This window comes from Bos javanicus, chromosome 6 (genome assembly GCF_032452875.1).
Source record: "Bos javanicus breed banteng chromosome 6, ARS-OSU_banteng_1.0, whole genome shotgun sequence".
Lineage (NCBI taxonomy): Eukaryota > Metazoa > Chordata > Mammalia > Artiodactyla > Bovidae > Bos > Bos javanicus.
Window position 1 is genome coordinate 7,341,462 of NC_083873.1, and position 16,395 is coordinate 7,357,856.

General features: G+C 36.2%; 1 protein-coding gene across 3 annotated transcripts in view; it reads right to left on the reverse strand.

Moving 5' to 3' along the window:
• Window positions 1-1,437: 1,437 nt before the first annotated feature.
• LOC133249225 (bifunctional heparan sulfate N-deacetylase/N-sulfotransferase 3) overlaps window positions 1,438-16,395 on the reverse strand; it is a 184,083-nt gene continuing 169,125 nt past the window's right edge. For 2 of the 3 annotated variants that reach the window (XM_061419299.1, XM_061419300.1), the window contains 2 exons: window positions 10,375-10,477; window positions 1,438-4,185 (listed from right to left, as the gene is read on the reverse strand). In XM_061419299.1, the coding sequence (XP_061275283.1) occupies window positions 4,066-4,185; window positions 10,375-10,477 (223 nt within the window). In that variant the 3' untranslated portion in view covers window positions 1,438-4,065. Of the gene's footprint in view, window positions 4,186-10,293; window positions 10,478-16,395 lie in introns of those variants that run through there. The other variant, XM_061419301.1, reaches the window with a different exon arrangement.

Genomic DNA, 16,395 nt, shown 5'->3' on the forward strand with positions numbered 1-16,395 from the left:
TCAATGACACATTGTGTCTTTAGCTCTTATCCTCAAAGCATAAATTAATGGCTTGACCTTATAAAATTTAGTTTGCTTTTAGGTAAAGTGAAAAGAAGTTAAACATGTCAAGCCAACACAAATAATTTCTTATCCACCACAGGGATTCATTGCTCTTTCCATGACTCCTAACTATTTGGGGATGGGTGTGTGTGTGCGTGGGGTGGGGTGGGCAAGATGAAGGCAGTAGCCATGCTGTAGGTGGTAACCACGCTGTGTCAGTTTTGGCAGAATAGAACTCAGAATAGAGAATAATTTGAAAATAGAGAAATCCCTTCCTTCTGAAATATTTGAACTGTTTGGTGCCTCCTCATCAGTGAGCCTTAAACACATCTCCTGGAAAATGCAGTGTTGCTATCTCTTGAAAGTAAAATATTGTAAGTCATTATAAGCCACTAACATTGATGGGGTTGGTTTATTAACCACTCAGCAGTTGGTCTCAGAGTAAATAGAATATAGGATGACACACATAGAAAATTGGGGGTCAGGTGTATCGTAGACTGGAGAACTGTGTGTCTGGGAGATAATCCTATGAAGAATCAACTGGTGTATGATGACAGGGTGGGCTGCAACATGGGAAAGCCTGATGTTTAGCAAGGAAAGTGACTGGAATAGAGAAAATAAAGTTTTGTGGAAAATGTAGATAAATGTCTAACTCTCCTGATCCCCTCCTTTTTTTTTTTTTTTGCAGAGATGGTCTGTTTTGCTAATTTTTTAAATAAATTTATTTATTTTAATTGGAGGTAACTTACTTTACAATATTGTATTGGTTTTGCCACACATCAACATGAATCCACCATGGGTATATACTTGTTCCCCATCCTGAACCCCCCTCCCACCTCCCTCCCCATACCATCCCTCTGGGTCATCCCAGTGCACCAGCCCCAAGCATCCTGTATCCTGCATCGAACCTGGACTGGCGATTAGAGAGAGACTAGCTGCTGCTGCTGCTGCTGCTAAGTCGCTTCAGTCGTGTCCGACTCTCCCGCCAGACTCCCCCGTCCCTGGGATTCTCCATATAAAGCTCTAAAGAAAGCAGCTGATTTGTGGGGAGCAGAGCAGAGCACTAGGAGTAAGAGATGCTAATACTTCAGGTTTTCAAGTCTGTTAAGTAACAGCTGTGTGCCCTTCTCACTTTCTGGTCTCATGAGTGACCCTAGGAAATGTTTTATATCTACTAGAACTAAACAAAAACTAACTAATATTTATTAGAAGATCTGTTTAAGGTTATATCATTAAAAATAAAACTCATGTCTTCCTGGGAAGTTTTCCATGCATCTCTCCATTTTGAATTGTATTAGTGGTATCTATGTTCTATGACCACCTCCCACTTGGTCACAGGCAAACACCAACTATCAAACAAATGCCTTTTTGTTACCTAAAATCACCAGGCTCAAACTCTTTTCTTATCACAGTTTATTGTTGTACATATGAGGTACCATGCTACTATCAGAATTATATCCAGTTTTTTTATTTTAAAAAACTCAGAAAAAAAAATGTTTCCATTAATTTTCATTCAATGTGAATGACAAGAATATTATAGCTATAAACACTGAAATAACCATTTCATTTCTTCCTGAGGAAGTTTCATATTTTAAGCAATGAAAAAAGAATGCCATACAAAGCTAGTTTGAAATCACATTATCTGTTTCTTTCCCCATCTGTATTTATGTTACTTTCAGAAGAACATGACAACCACCCAGAGCATCCAATGTAGTAAGTGTGCATGTCCCCTAGATTTTGAGTTGTCTTCCAGATACACTGAGTCATCAAAATTTCTTTCAAAGGTTTGCTGCTCTAGGTAGCATAATATCTATATTATGAATGAGTAAATTTCTCCTTTCATCCCACAAGCATCCAGTGTGTTTTTGACATTTCTTAAAGGGTAAGCTGTTTAGTTGACTCAGTTTACCCAGACAGAATTACACCATTAGGAGCTTTGTTTAGAAGTTTAAATGCACATCTCATCCTTGGAGCGTAAATGCATTGTTTTTCTTTTCCTTTCTTTTTTTTAAATCAGTAGAAGTGTTGTCAAAATGAAAACACAATACCATATGTAACTCCTGGGGCCTGTTCTCACTATGTTTGACCCTCTTAAGCTAATTTTCTTAAAATAATGACGATTAAAGAGTATATTCATTTTCTAGTATGTTAGGTATGTGCTGTTCGTAAAAGGTAGCGGTAAGCATGAAGACTGACTTTACCATCTTTGTCCAAATGACTTTGATTTTGCTTTTACTGTCAGGGATCTTAAAATCTGGTTCTTTGTCTAATTCTTTCTGCTAATAGCTTGTTTGTTTAAAAATTGGCTTATCATTTGGGTATACAAAACTTTAAAACATTTAATTAATATAATACAATTTTAGAAATGAATAGTTAGTGAAAGTATCTCAAAATTTGTTTTCTAATTAGTGAATAGTTGATAGAGTTCAATTTCACATATTATAATGGCCATAATAGTTTCATATTATAATGAAACTGGGCATAATTTTTTTTCTAATCATACTTTTGATTAACATTCATAAAAGCTTATAAAGTTATAGCAAGGAATTTATTTACTACTTAAATTTCTTATGTGTATAGTATATTTAAAAACTAAATATAAGCACAGGAAAATCAGCATGACATTCTTTTCTTTTTGGAATACTTTATTAATCATATAATCATTAAAAATTTAAGTGTAAAATATATTTTAAGAACCAGGCCTGGCTCATCTTGGTACTTTCCCCATTTAATTTAGTAGATAACCCATAAATTTAACTGTGTTCTATTGTCTTTCATGAAAGTGATGTATAAAATGTTCTAAAAAAATGGCACTGGGCTTTGATTATCTTTTTCTGTCTTGTACCATTGCAAATCTGAGATTAAAAATCCTACATTAATTTGTTTTTTGTCACAGATCTCTGCATTATACAATTTCATTTTGAATTATCTGAAAAAATGTAATTTTTCTGTATTTAAACGTAAATAACCCAACATATCATCTGGAGAAACTGTCCTTAGATTTCAGTTAATAGGTTTTTTCCCTTGGGAGCATTAAGAAAAAGTTGTTTACATTAAAAAGTCAGTCTGTTTCTGGAGATGACATAGACCTCAGATTCTGAGCAAACATTTCTGTAGAACCAGTGAGAACTACTCGAGTTGATCTGCAGCTCACAGCAAAGGGACATAAGTTGTCAATCAGATATCTTCAGACCCCTACAATTTCTCGCTTTTAGAGGATTTAGCAGACACTTTATATTGCTTCTTACTGTTTTGGTATACTCAGTGTGTTTCTATTTCCCATCCAATATCTGGTACAACATACCTTTCAGAATAATAATTATGTAATGATAGAAACATTGGAAACTTTTACAGAAATGCACTAGACTATGTGGATGAAAAATCACTTTTTTCCTTCTATAACACTTATCTTTTTTTTTTCGATGCAGATAAAGCTCAGATATAACTTTACCATTCTCTGATCTAGGACAAATTGTAAATTATAATTCTTTCTAAATACTTCAGTGGATTTTATATTTTTGCAAGCAGTTTTCATGGGCATTAGGCCTCTGGCGCTTTATGCTACATTGTGATGTTTACTTTTTGTTTTGTAGGACATTTTATAGAATCAAAGAATAAGAAAACATTCTACAGGCAAACAGCAGCCTAAAAGTCTACAGAGACATAATCTTAGTTGATATATAAAAGTGTAAATATTACTACGAAATGGAACAGTTCTGCATTGGTATTTGATATTTATATTGGTTGCTATTGATTAACACATGAGTGCACAGTAGTCTCCAATAACCCCACAGGCTCAGATATGGGTTAAGAGAAAGGCCATAGGCCTCAAGGCTTGTAACAAATACTTTTAGTTTAGTTTAGTTTTGTTTCTAATCATCCACGTGCCAGCACATGGAAAGACCTTTGTTTTTCTTTTCTCATTTGAAGAGGTATATTTTTAAACCACCTTTTGGTAGCTCCTGGAAGCTCTGGGAGAGGTGAGCATTCCACAGAGATGCATTCTCGCGCTTCCTCACAGTGCTATCTCACTTTCTGCAGCTCCTGCCTCAGCCAAGATGGCAGAGGCTGTCCCAGTCTGTGCAGCAGCTTGGAGAGTTCCACGTTGTGGTCACGATAGTAGCTGGATAGAAATGCTCTGCTCTGAGGTGGGAGGAGGAGATACAAGGACATTCAATTTTATTTGTTGGAGTATACTTCATATACTTTGATGATGTTTATTTATATCTGTAGATATTTACACAGTGGCTTAAAATTGATTTTAAGCATGCAGACTATTTATTTAGCACCAGATAGTCAACAAAAGAATCCAAAATACAATACTTGGGTGCAGCCTCAAAAATGACAGAATGATCTTGGTTCGTTTCCAAGGCAAATCATTCAGTATCATAGTAATCCAAGTCTATGCCCCAACCACTGATGCCAAAGAAGCTGAAGTTGACTGGTTCTATGAAAACCTATTACACCTTCTAGAACTAGCACCCCAAAAAGATGTCCTTTTCATCACAGGGGACTGAAATGCAAAAGTAGGACGTCAAGAGATACCCAGAATAACAGGCAAGTTTGGCCTTGAAGTACAAAATGAAACAGGGCAAAACCTAACAGAGTTCTGTCAAGAGAACATGTTAGTTATAGCATTTCCAATAACTCAAAAGATGACTCTACATATGGACATCACCAGATGGTGATGAAATCATACTGACTATGTTCCTTGCAGCCAAAGATGGAGAAGCTCTATTCAGTTAGCAAAAACAAGACCTGGAGCTGACTGTGGCTCAGATCATGAGCTCCTTATTGCAAAATTCATGCTTAAACTGAAGAAAGTAGGGAAAACCACTAGCCCATTCAGCTTTGATCCTAATCAAATCCCTTATGATTATATAGTGGAAGTAACAAATATATTCAGGGGATTAGATCTGGTAGACACAGTGCCTGAAGAACTATGGATGGAAGTTTGTAATATTGTACCCAAGGCAGTGACCAAAACCATCCTAATGAAAAAGAAATGCAAGAAGCTGAAGTGGTTGTTTGAGGAGGCTTTACAAATAGCTGAGGAAAGAATAGAAGTGAAAGGCAAGGGAGAAAGGGAATGATATACCCATCTGAATGCAGAGTTCCAGAGAAGAGCAAGGAGAGATAAGAAGGTCTTGTTAAATAGAGGAAATAGAGGAAAACAATAGGATGGGGAAGACTAGTGATATCATCAAGAAAATTGGAGATCTCAAGGGAACATTTCATGCCAGGACGGGCATGATAAAGGACAGAAACGGTAAGGACTTAAGGAGAGAGATTAAGAAGAAGTGGCAGGAATACACAGAACTATACAAGAAAGTTCTTAATGACCCAGATAACCACGATGATGTGGTCACTCACCTAGAGCTGGACATCCTGGAATGTGAAGTCAGGTGGACCTTAGGAAGCACTACTATGAACAAAGCTAGTGGAAGTGATGGAATTTCAGCTGAGTTATTTCAAATCCTAAAAGATGATGCTGTTAAAGTGCTGCACTCAACATGTCAGCAAATTTGGAAAACTCAGCAGTAGCCACTGGACAAGGTCAGTTTTCATTCCAATCCCAAAGAAAGGCAATGCCAAAGAATGTTCAAACTACTGTACAGTTATCCTCATTTCACATGTTAGTAAGGTTATGCTCAAAGTCCTTCAAGCTAGGCTTCAGCAGTACGTGAATTGAGAACTTCCAGATGTACAAACTGGATTTAGAAAAAGCAGAGGAACCAGAGATCAAATTGCCAACATTTGCCGGATCACGGAGAAAGCAAGTGAGTTCTAGAAAAAACATCTGGAAGGTCCGTCTAGTCAAAGCTATGGTTTTTCCAGTAGTCATGTATGGATGTGAGAGTTGGACCATAAAGAAAGCTGAGTGCTGAAGAAGTGAAGCTTTTGAACTGCAGTGCCAGAAAATACTCTTGAGAGTCCCTTGGACAGCAAGGAGATTAAACCAGTCAATCCTAAAGGAAATGAACCCCTGAATATTCACTGGAAGGACTGATGCTGAAGCTGAAGCTCCACCACTTTGGCCACCTGATGCAAAAGAGCTGACTCATTGATAAAGACCCTGATGCTGAGAAGAATTGAAGGCAAAAGTAGAAGGGAGTGGCAGAGGATAAGATGGTTGGATATTTTCACTGACTCAATGGACATGAATTTGAGCAAACTCCAGGAGATAATGGAGGACAGAGGACTGGGGTGTGCTGCAGTCTATGGAGTTACAAAGAGTCAGATATGACTTAGTGGCTGAACAACAAAACGTAGTGACTCTGTTCATCAAAATACACAGTCCAAACACATAAATGTTTTCACTAGGGAAAAGGCTTTTGTATTAAACATGTGGTTTATTTGTGCAGAATTAAATGTTCAAATAGCTAGATTGAGTTTAGAAATATAGCTGTAACAACTGATTGGTTCCAGTATTATGCTCTATTAAAACCGTTCTGGCTTTGGAGCAAGAGTTGGCTTGATAAATCTATAAAATAAAACACTCTTTTGTCGTCATTAATTTACATGTAGAATTTGAAGATGATATTTTCTTAAGAGCACTTTTAAAGCATACACAAAATACTCACTGTTAAAACAGTACTGTGGTAAACCTTAAAAATACAGCAGGTAAATCAGGTAAACCCATAACCTGATATATTTGCACTATTTGACCCAAGGAAGGAAAGGAATGCCTTGAAAACTATCCTGATTTACAAGGATGTAGATTTCCCTTTAATAAAGGAAAATATTTTAATAATTGAAATTGTAAGAAATGGAAAGTGCTGTGTTGTAAGGTGGTGTTTAGTGGGGTTTATATAGAGTTCAAATGACTGTGGTTGGGAATGTCATGGAGGGTGGGTTTCTGGATCTTCATCTGTACCTCTCCACTTTACTCTTCTGAGGGTTTCTGTTCAGTTGAATCTTTAAAAGATTAATTTTAAATTAATCTTATCTTATTCTGCTGTTCTCTTAAAATATCATATCTGGTACCCCATCTTAAATGCCATCGAAAAACATGTCATTTTATGTTGTTAACTTCAATGTAACATAGTGGTTTTTGCAGGAATTATGATCACTGGAACAAGACTGAACATTTGTGCTGTACTGTAACCATCACTGCCATCAAGGGAGAACCCAAACCTTTGTGTGGCTCATGTGTCAATCTCCCTGCTTTTCTCTGTTTTGGGTCTCCTCAGTCATCAGCTCTAAAACCACCGACAGGCCCAGCTAGCGTACCCTGACCAGAGAAAGGTGGAGACAAAACATATTCCCAGATCCTCTGTCTGGGGGTCTGATCATTCTGTGCCTCCTCTGCTGCCAGCCAGACCTGGAATCCAGGGCTGAGCCCGAGGCCTTTGTGTAGAGGCTTCCCCACGGTTCTCTCCTAACATCTCCCTTTGCATTGCTCCTCTTTATGAAGGAAGCCCTGGGGCAACAGCAGCCTGGGACTGCCTACATCCTGCCAGCTTGCTCCCCAGTATTTCCCATGTGACAAAGGATTCTCCAGCATCTCAACTAACTTTAGAATTGAACTTCCTGAGATCCACATTCTTCCTACATTCCCTTGGGGTTTCATATCAGTATCGTACCTCCTGATATGGAGGATTATCTCAACTACATCTCAATGTATTGGCTTTTTTGGCATTATTTTCAAACCTGACAGCCTGTATTAGCAGCCAAACCCTTGTCCTGTGCCCTATTAAGTGAGTATGTTGGTCCCCATAATCAAGTACCCCTTCTTCTTCTGCTCCCTCCTATGGCAAGATAACTGATAAGAGATTTGTAAAGTACAACATGTCCTATTTGAGAGTCTAATATGTTCAGGCCACGAATTACTAGGACAGAATTCAGTGATATGCAGAATTTACATACATTGTTATCTGATGATTGTTCAGAAAGGGTACTATTTTAGATGGCAAATCAGATAGAATATATGCTAATGTATGCCAATATAGTCCATTTCATGCAAACCCACAGGAAATTAATGTAATAAAAGGAATAATAATGTATACTTATATAATATAAAACATGATCAAAGAAGAAATCATATAATAAATCCAGTAACAGGTTGTTTATTGGACTATTATTAAAGAAACTATCAAGTGCTTTTGATTTGGAGAGGTAATTGACTCAGTGGTTCATTCAAAATGTCAGCTTTTATTCCTTTCCTATAATATATTTTGATAAACAAAGCCAAAGTGGAAGCCTAATAATCCGCCAGATCGTAATTTCCAGGATCAAATGTATCCTGTGATGTTTCGGTGATACTTGTGGGGAAGGGTACTGGTGTGTTTTCTGTAGTAGAAGGAGAAGCAAGCAGTGTGGTGACAGTACTGCCTACTTGAATCTGTTCTACGCATTTGTGTTTTCATTACCTCCAGGAAAGATGCCTTTCTCTCGCCTCCTGTCTGGGCATTTCTGTATGAAGTCAGCCACCCTACTCCCTCAAATAATGACTCTGGTTCCGGCAGAGAGCTCCTAAGACCCTTGTAATTTCCTGAGTTACAGGGGTGAAAAGAGTGTCTTTTGTTATATACAGTAAGTTCCTTTAAACTTTGCCCAAGTTTATGCTAATGAAGTGACTCGTATGGGTCCCTAGATAGCTTCAGACGGGGGCTGGTTGCTAGAGGAGAAGCTCTGGTGCTCAGGACCCTTCTGGACCTTGTCCTGTGTACCTCTCCATTTATAAAGTAGGAAGTAAAGTATTTCTGGGGCATGTGAGTCATTACATCAAATTATAAAACCTGGGGAGGAATTCTTGGGAACCCTGATTTGTAGCCAAGTTGGACAGATGTGTGAATAACCTGGCAGTTTTGTGGGACTGAGCCCTTAATCTGAGGGGACTGTACTTAACCCTGGGTAATTGGTGTCAGAATTGGATTAAATTATAGGACACCTACCTGGTGTCTGCAGAAAATTACAGAATTGCTTGGTATGGAAAAACCCACATATCTGATGTCAGAGGTGTTTGAGAAAAAACATCTTAGGAATTTATTACATAGAAACCTTATTGAGAAGTATGGAACTAGTAATATCCTGAAAAGTTTTAGATTTTTAATCTTTCTCTACCATGAATTTAATATCATGTCTCAGTATATGTTTGATGGGAGTAAAATAAAATGCTAAGAAAGATGTTCTACAGTGTCTTAAATGTTTTAGTTTCAATGAATATACAGAGAAATAGCTTTGACATACATGAAAATGAAACATTTTATATTGCCGTCTTGAAATGCTATGGAAATCACCCTTGAATATTTATTAATGTGTGCTGTTTTCATAGTGCACTGAAGGTATATTTTAATAATCCACCAAAGAAAACTGTAGCTCTGAGAGTACCCTTTGTTTATCAAAAGAACCCCCAGAATGTCTTTTAGGTAGAATTTAATTATGAGTTTAGTGAGGACAAAGCTCTGTCTCTATAAGATTGGAATAAAAAAAAAAAGGTCCTGAAAGTCTTCAAGAATTAAAAAGGATTGAGATAAGTTCAGACCACGTTAGGATTCTCAGACCACTGTAGGATTCTTAGTTACCACAATATATTAAACGTTGTGGGAAAACAGTCTCAAATGTTTTAATTTTTGAGTTAGTTATTTTTTTTAATAAAATCAATCTACTTGCATTCTTATGTCCAAACTGCACATTAACTGGACTGATTATGAAATCAAAGTATTAATAAATTTTAACATATGTGTAGTAAGCTTTAAAGTGGAAATATAGGGCCAACAAAGTGGGAAAACTGTAGCTTTAAGTGGCCACCATGGCCATGGCACCATTTGGAACAGAACAAACGTGACATGCTACATGTCTATGGCAAACTGTGGGTGTCTCCATTCTCCAGAGCCTAAATTATCTGCTAGTATGTTACATATTTGGGAAATATATTAATTTTTTAATCTTATTATCATATTAGCACTTCAAAACTTAGTATACCAGTAGTTAATATTATTATGCAGGCCACATTTACCACTACAGAGTGACTTAGTGAAAATAAAATCTTTGGTCCTATTTTTAATTTCCAGTTGATATATTTCCTGCCCTGGTTTCAGTTAATATTTTTAGTGCTAAAATTTCTGTGAATGTATCTCTTTTTGGAATGAGATGTTGCCTTCTTTGTTCTGATTCCAAATGGCAAATTCTATTGTTGGCCTTTATTTTCACATGACAGGTAATATATCACTGGAAAAATCAAAACAAGCAAGCAGGATGCATCCAATCCAAATGTTGCTTTTTATTTTTAGAAAGTGAATTTTTTATTTTAATCATTTTTCTAATAAAAGATATATTTTTATGTATCATTTTGCTTATTTAGTTTGTATTTTTAAGCTCTATACTTACATCAGGATCCATTGGAGGGTATTTTCTTCCTTTGCTCTTTCCAAGGCATTTTGTTTTACCTTCTTCCAGTAACTGACACCAGAAACCTTTATGAGAATCAAACCTTAAAAAGATACAAAGAGCAAAATAGTAGTTTTTGAGCAACTAATATAATATGCTGACCAAAAACATGGGATATTTTAGTTTGGATATTAATCTATAACTGAGGAAACTGGCATATTTTTTGACTACATCACTTTACATAAAGTCTTTTGGCATACTTCTGAATTCTCAGTCCATCTGTCATCTCTGTGAGTTTGCCAGATTTCTAATAGAAAAACTGTTAGCAGAAGGTCTCCTATTAATAGAAATTAATAAGCCTACCTCCTTCATCTGGAAAGAAAAGTTTTATAAGTTTCAAGCCCATTCTTTCCTTTTGCAGGGTTTAAAAATGACACATCAGGCTTCATCCATATCTGTGGGTTTACATAGTACTTTTATCATTTGATTACAGGTTAATAGAAGAGATAGGGTTTGGGTGTGTCATGGAGTGATTACTTTTAGAATTATCTAGTTATAATCCATTTAATTTTTTTTTCCAGAGACACTTTCTTATTTTGGTATGAGCTCTGTATTAAAGTAATAACACTTATAAATGAAGATTTTATGGTATAATTATAATAAAAATCATAGAAGCACATTATATTTTAGTATACTAAGATATTTCATACAACTCTTTTTCATTTGAGCTTTCCTTATAACTCCTTAATGATATGGAGTATAGCATTTGTCCCATTTAGTGGCACTTAGCTTAGTGTTTGGCTCTTTGTGAACACTCACCAACTGTTAGTTGAATAAAAAATGAGAAAGAAGGAAATGTTCGTCGAGGTTTATCTATCTTGGACTATGTACTTTTTAAGCATGCAGGTGACAACTCAAGTCAGGGCCTCCTGACTCCAGGTCCAGGGCCTTTTCTTCTTTACTGGTCTCTGGTTATGTTTTGTATTATCATTCATTATGAATATATAGTAATTTCCATGCTTGACTATAAAAGTGACTGCTAACAGTATTCATGATTCTTTCACTTGCTTTAGTTATTCAGTGATTCTATTGCTATAATTTCTTCTTCATTAGAAATTATTATCATTTAGGACCACTCAGAATGCTGTATCTAGCTCTTTCTTAAAATTATAGTGTTAACAGTGAACAACTGGAAATCAAAATAAAAACACATTTAATTTAGCATAAAACATGAAATACCTAGGGATAAATTTAACACAAAATATGTGCAAGATCTGTGCACTGACAACATATGTTAAGAGAAATTACAGAAGACACAAACAAAAGAAAAGCTGTACCATATTCACAGATCAGAAGACTAAATATTTTTAAAAATATCAATTATCTCCAGATTTATCTAGAGATTCAATGTGAGTTCAATCAAAATTCCAGTGGACTTTTTTGGGTGGAAATTAAAAAGATGATTATAAAATGTATATGGAAATAAAAGCTAACAATTTGTTTTAAACAAGCCAAAACAATTTGAAAGAGGAGATCAAAGCTGGAGATCTCATAGTATTTTATTTCAAGATTTACTATAATGCCACAATAATAAAGCCTATGTAGTACTGGAACCAATGGATCAGTGAACAAAATAGAATCTAGAAACAGTCTTTTAAGCAAATGGAACTAGAAAAATTGTATATCTATATGGAAAATATGAATATCAATCCTAATCTCACACTGTATATGAAAATTAACTTGAAATGGGTTATAAAACCTAAATCTAAGAGCTAAACTACAAGAATTCTGGAAGTAAACATAGGGAAAAACACATATAAAATTTTTGTACCTTTGTTTAGGCAAAGATTTCTTAGGAAGAATGGTAAAAGAATAATGATAATTTTGAATACATCAAAATTTAAAATTTTGCTTTTCTAAAATACTCAAGAAAATGAAAGGAGAAACCACAGTTTGGGCAAAAATATTTATAAAATGTATATCTAATAAAGGACTTATATTCAGAATACACAACTGAACTCAATAAAAATGACATTATCAGTAAAAACTGAAATAAAAGATTGGAATAGACACTTCATCAAAAAAACATAGATGATCAATAAACAAATGCAAGTTTGCTCAATATTGTTAGTCAATAAGAAAATGCAAATTAAAAATCACAAATGAAATATCACTAGATACTAGAATGACTTAATTTAAAAAGGCCAATACCAAGCACTGACAAAGATGTGGAACAGCTAGAACTGCTAAACTTTGTTAGAGAAATTTAAAGATATTACAGCCACTTTGGAAAATTTCTTATAAAGTTGAATATGTAATTACTTTACAACCCACTAATCCCATTTCTAAGTATTTACCCAAAAAGAAATGAAAATATATGTCCATACAAAGATCTATACACAAATGTTCATAGTAGCTTTGTTCACGGTAGTCCCCAAATGGAAACAACCTTATGTCTATCAACTGGCAAAATGATAAATAAATTGTGCTATATCCATAAAATGGAGTACTATGTAACAATAAAAAACCCCAATTACTGATGATATAACATCATGGAGGAATGTCAGAAGTATTATGCTAAGTGAGGAAGTGGAAGAGGGGAAAAGATTGACTGCAAGAGAGCATGAGAAAACTTTTTTCTTTAAAAAACTTAAAACTTCTTTCTTTCTCTTTGTGATGGTGTATACATGTTTGTCAAAATTCATCAAACTGTACAATTAAAATGGGTGAACTTTATTATATGTAAATTACACATTAATAGACCTGATTTAAAATTATATTGGGATTGAATGTGTGATTTAGAGAGTAGTCTTTGTAGCTAATCTTGTAAACTTTGTAACTATAGCCCTATGGCTTCCCAACCCAGGGATTGAACCCAGGTCTCCTGCATTGCAGGCAGATACTTTACCCTCTATGCCAAAGGCCAAATACACATCTGTGAGAAGAAGGCAAACCTATATCTCTCTATCTGCACTGCTTGGGTATTAGAGACACTACAGGATTACTCACATCTGCTTGTGCAGAGCCCATTTCAGTCATTATTAAAGTGATTATGTGGACTTCCTGAGGATCCAGTGGTTAAGAATCCACATGTCAATGCAGGGTACACATGGGTTTGATCCCTGGTTCAGGGAGAGTCCACATGCCTTGGCAACTAATTAAATTTTTAAAAATTATTTAAAAAGTTGAAAAAGTGATTGTGTGGGATCAGGACACAACATGATATGTCTCCATGTTGCTTATTTTCTTGTTTGAATCTGTAAGGCAACTGAAAAAATTAGTTTCATACTCAAAGGTATAAGAAAGGAGAGCATTAATAAATCAACTAACTTCAATAAAGTAAATCATTAAAAAATAAGGACTATGATTGAAATAATCTATACATGAAAGCTGGGAAGCTTTAATACAACATTTCTGAAAGTCTGCTATTGATATAGCATTTTTCATTAACATTTTGTCATTAGTAATTTCCATAATTGAACTCTGACTCATTCAGGCCTGCTATTATTATGAGTTTTTGTTGTTGTTGTTAATATACCTAACTGTAGATACATGCCTGGGTCATACACATGCTGCTGCTGCTACTAAGTCAGTCATGTCCAACTGTGTATGACCCCATAGACGGCAGCCCACCAGGCTCCTCCTTCCCTGGGATTCTCCAGGCAAGAACACTGGAGTGGGTTGCCATTTCCTTCTCCAATGCATGAAAGGGAAAAGTGAAAGTGAAGTCGCACAGTCGTGTCTGACTCTTAGTGACCCCATGGACTGCAGCCCACCAGGCTCCTCCGTCCATGGGATTTTCCAGGCAAGAGTACTGGAGTGGGGTGCCATTGCCTTCTCCAGGTCATTCACATACCTTATATTAAAATGAGCAGCTTCTGATATAATGTTTCTTTAAGGAACATTAAACTTCACATGTATTAAAATTAAAAATCAAAATAAAAATAGGTTTTCTTTCACTTCTGGTAATTGATTACATCTCATGCAGTGAGCTGTCATGCTAGACTTCACTGAGAAAAATATGTGTCTGTGCAGCTGACACCTAGCCCAGACATCTATATGCATAAGTTCACAGGCAGTGGTATAAGTGTATCATAGTGGGAACAAAAAGGAGAGGAAGGTAAATGAAGATCATATTATTTTTCAGGTTGCCTGAGAAGGTGAGGGACTGATGCTGATGAAGGACCTTGTAAGCAATTCAGATCCCAAGTGAAGAAGCTTGACAGAGATGGAGAAAGATCTTTTTTTTTTTTTAATTTTATTTTATTTTTAAACTTTACAATATTGTATTAGTTTTGCCAAATATCAAAATGAATCTGCCACAGGTATACCCACGTTCCCCATCCTGAACCCTCCACCCTCCTCCCTCCCCTACCCTCCCTCTGGGTCATCCCAGTGTACCAGCCCCAAGCATCCACTACTGTGCATCGAACCTGGACTGGCGACTCGTTTCATACATGACATTATACATGTTTCAAAGCTATTCTCCCAAATCTCCCTACCCTCTCCCTCTCCCACAGAGTCCATAAGACTGATCTATACATCCGTGTCTCTTTTGCTGTCTCATACACAGGGTTATTGTTACCATCTTTCTAAATTCCATATATATGCGTTAGTATACTGTATTGGTGTTTTTCTTTCTGGCTTACTTCACTCTGTATAATAGGTTCCAGTTTCACCCATCTCATTAGAACTGATTCAAATGTATTCTTTTTAATGGCTGAGTAATACTCCATTGTGTATATGTACCACTGCTTTCTTATCCATTCATCTGCTGATGGGCATCTAGGTTGCTTCCATGTCCTGGCTATTATAAACAGTGCTGCGATGAACATTGGGGTACACGTGTCTCTTTCCCTTCTGGTTTCCTCAGTGTGTATGCCCAGCAGTGGGATTGCTGGATCATAAGGCAGTTCTATTTCCAGTTTTTTAAGGAATCTCCACACTGTTCTCCATAGTGGCTGTACTAGTTTGCATTCCCACCAACAGTGTAAGAGGGTTCCCTTTTCTCCACACCCTCTCCAGCATTTATTGCTTGTAGACTTATGGATTGCAGCCATTCTGACTGGCGTGAAATGGTACCTCATAGTGGTTTTGATTTGCATTTCTCTGATAATGAGTGATGTTGAGCATCTTTTCATGTGTTTGTTAGCCATCTGTATGTCTTCTTTGGAGAAATGTCTATTTAGTTCTTTGGCCCATTTTTTGATTGGGTCATTTATTTTTCTGGAGTTGAGCTGTAGGAGTTGCTGGTATATTTTTGAGATTAGTTGTTTGTCCGTTGCTTCATTTGCTGTTATTTTCTCCCATTCTGAAGGCTGTCTTTTCACCTTGCTAATAGTTTCCTTTGTTGTGCAGAAGCTTTTAAGGTTAATTAGGTCCCATTTGTTTATTTTTGCTTTTATTTCCAATATTCTGGGAGGTGGGTCATAGAGGATCCTGCTGTGATGTATGTCGGAGAGTGTTTTGCCTATGATCTCCTCTAGGAGTTTTATAGTTTCTGGTCTTACGTTGAGATCTTTAATCCATTTTGAGTTTATTTTTGTGTATGGTGTTAGAAAGATCTTATTCCAGTCTTTTTATAATACCAGCAGCGTCCCTCAGGACCACTAATATCTGGTAGAACACCAAGGAAACAACCTTTCCATGTAGGCACTGGCAGCTAGTCATTTCATGTGGGAAGCAGTACTGGCTAGGAACATTTTGGAGAAAAATTAAGTGTTGTTTAGTGTCTCTCCATGTTTACTCCTCCCTGGAGGTAAGGTGACTTTATCATTGTGTTCCCAGAGTCATGACATAATATTGTCATTCAACAAATCTTTGTTGAATTAAATTTAGAATAAAACAAGAATGGACTGGTACTTAAGTTTGTGTGAAATATTGATATCACCTGGGGATGTCTAGAAATAACTGGAAGAGACTTGTGGGCAGGGACAATCAAGATTCTCCAATGACTCAGCTTCCAAATGGTAACATTCTCTTTGTTAATGAAAATGTGACCCTCATCTTACCCTTGGGCAA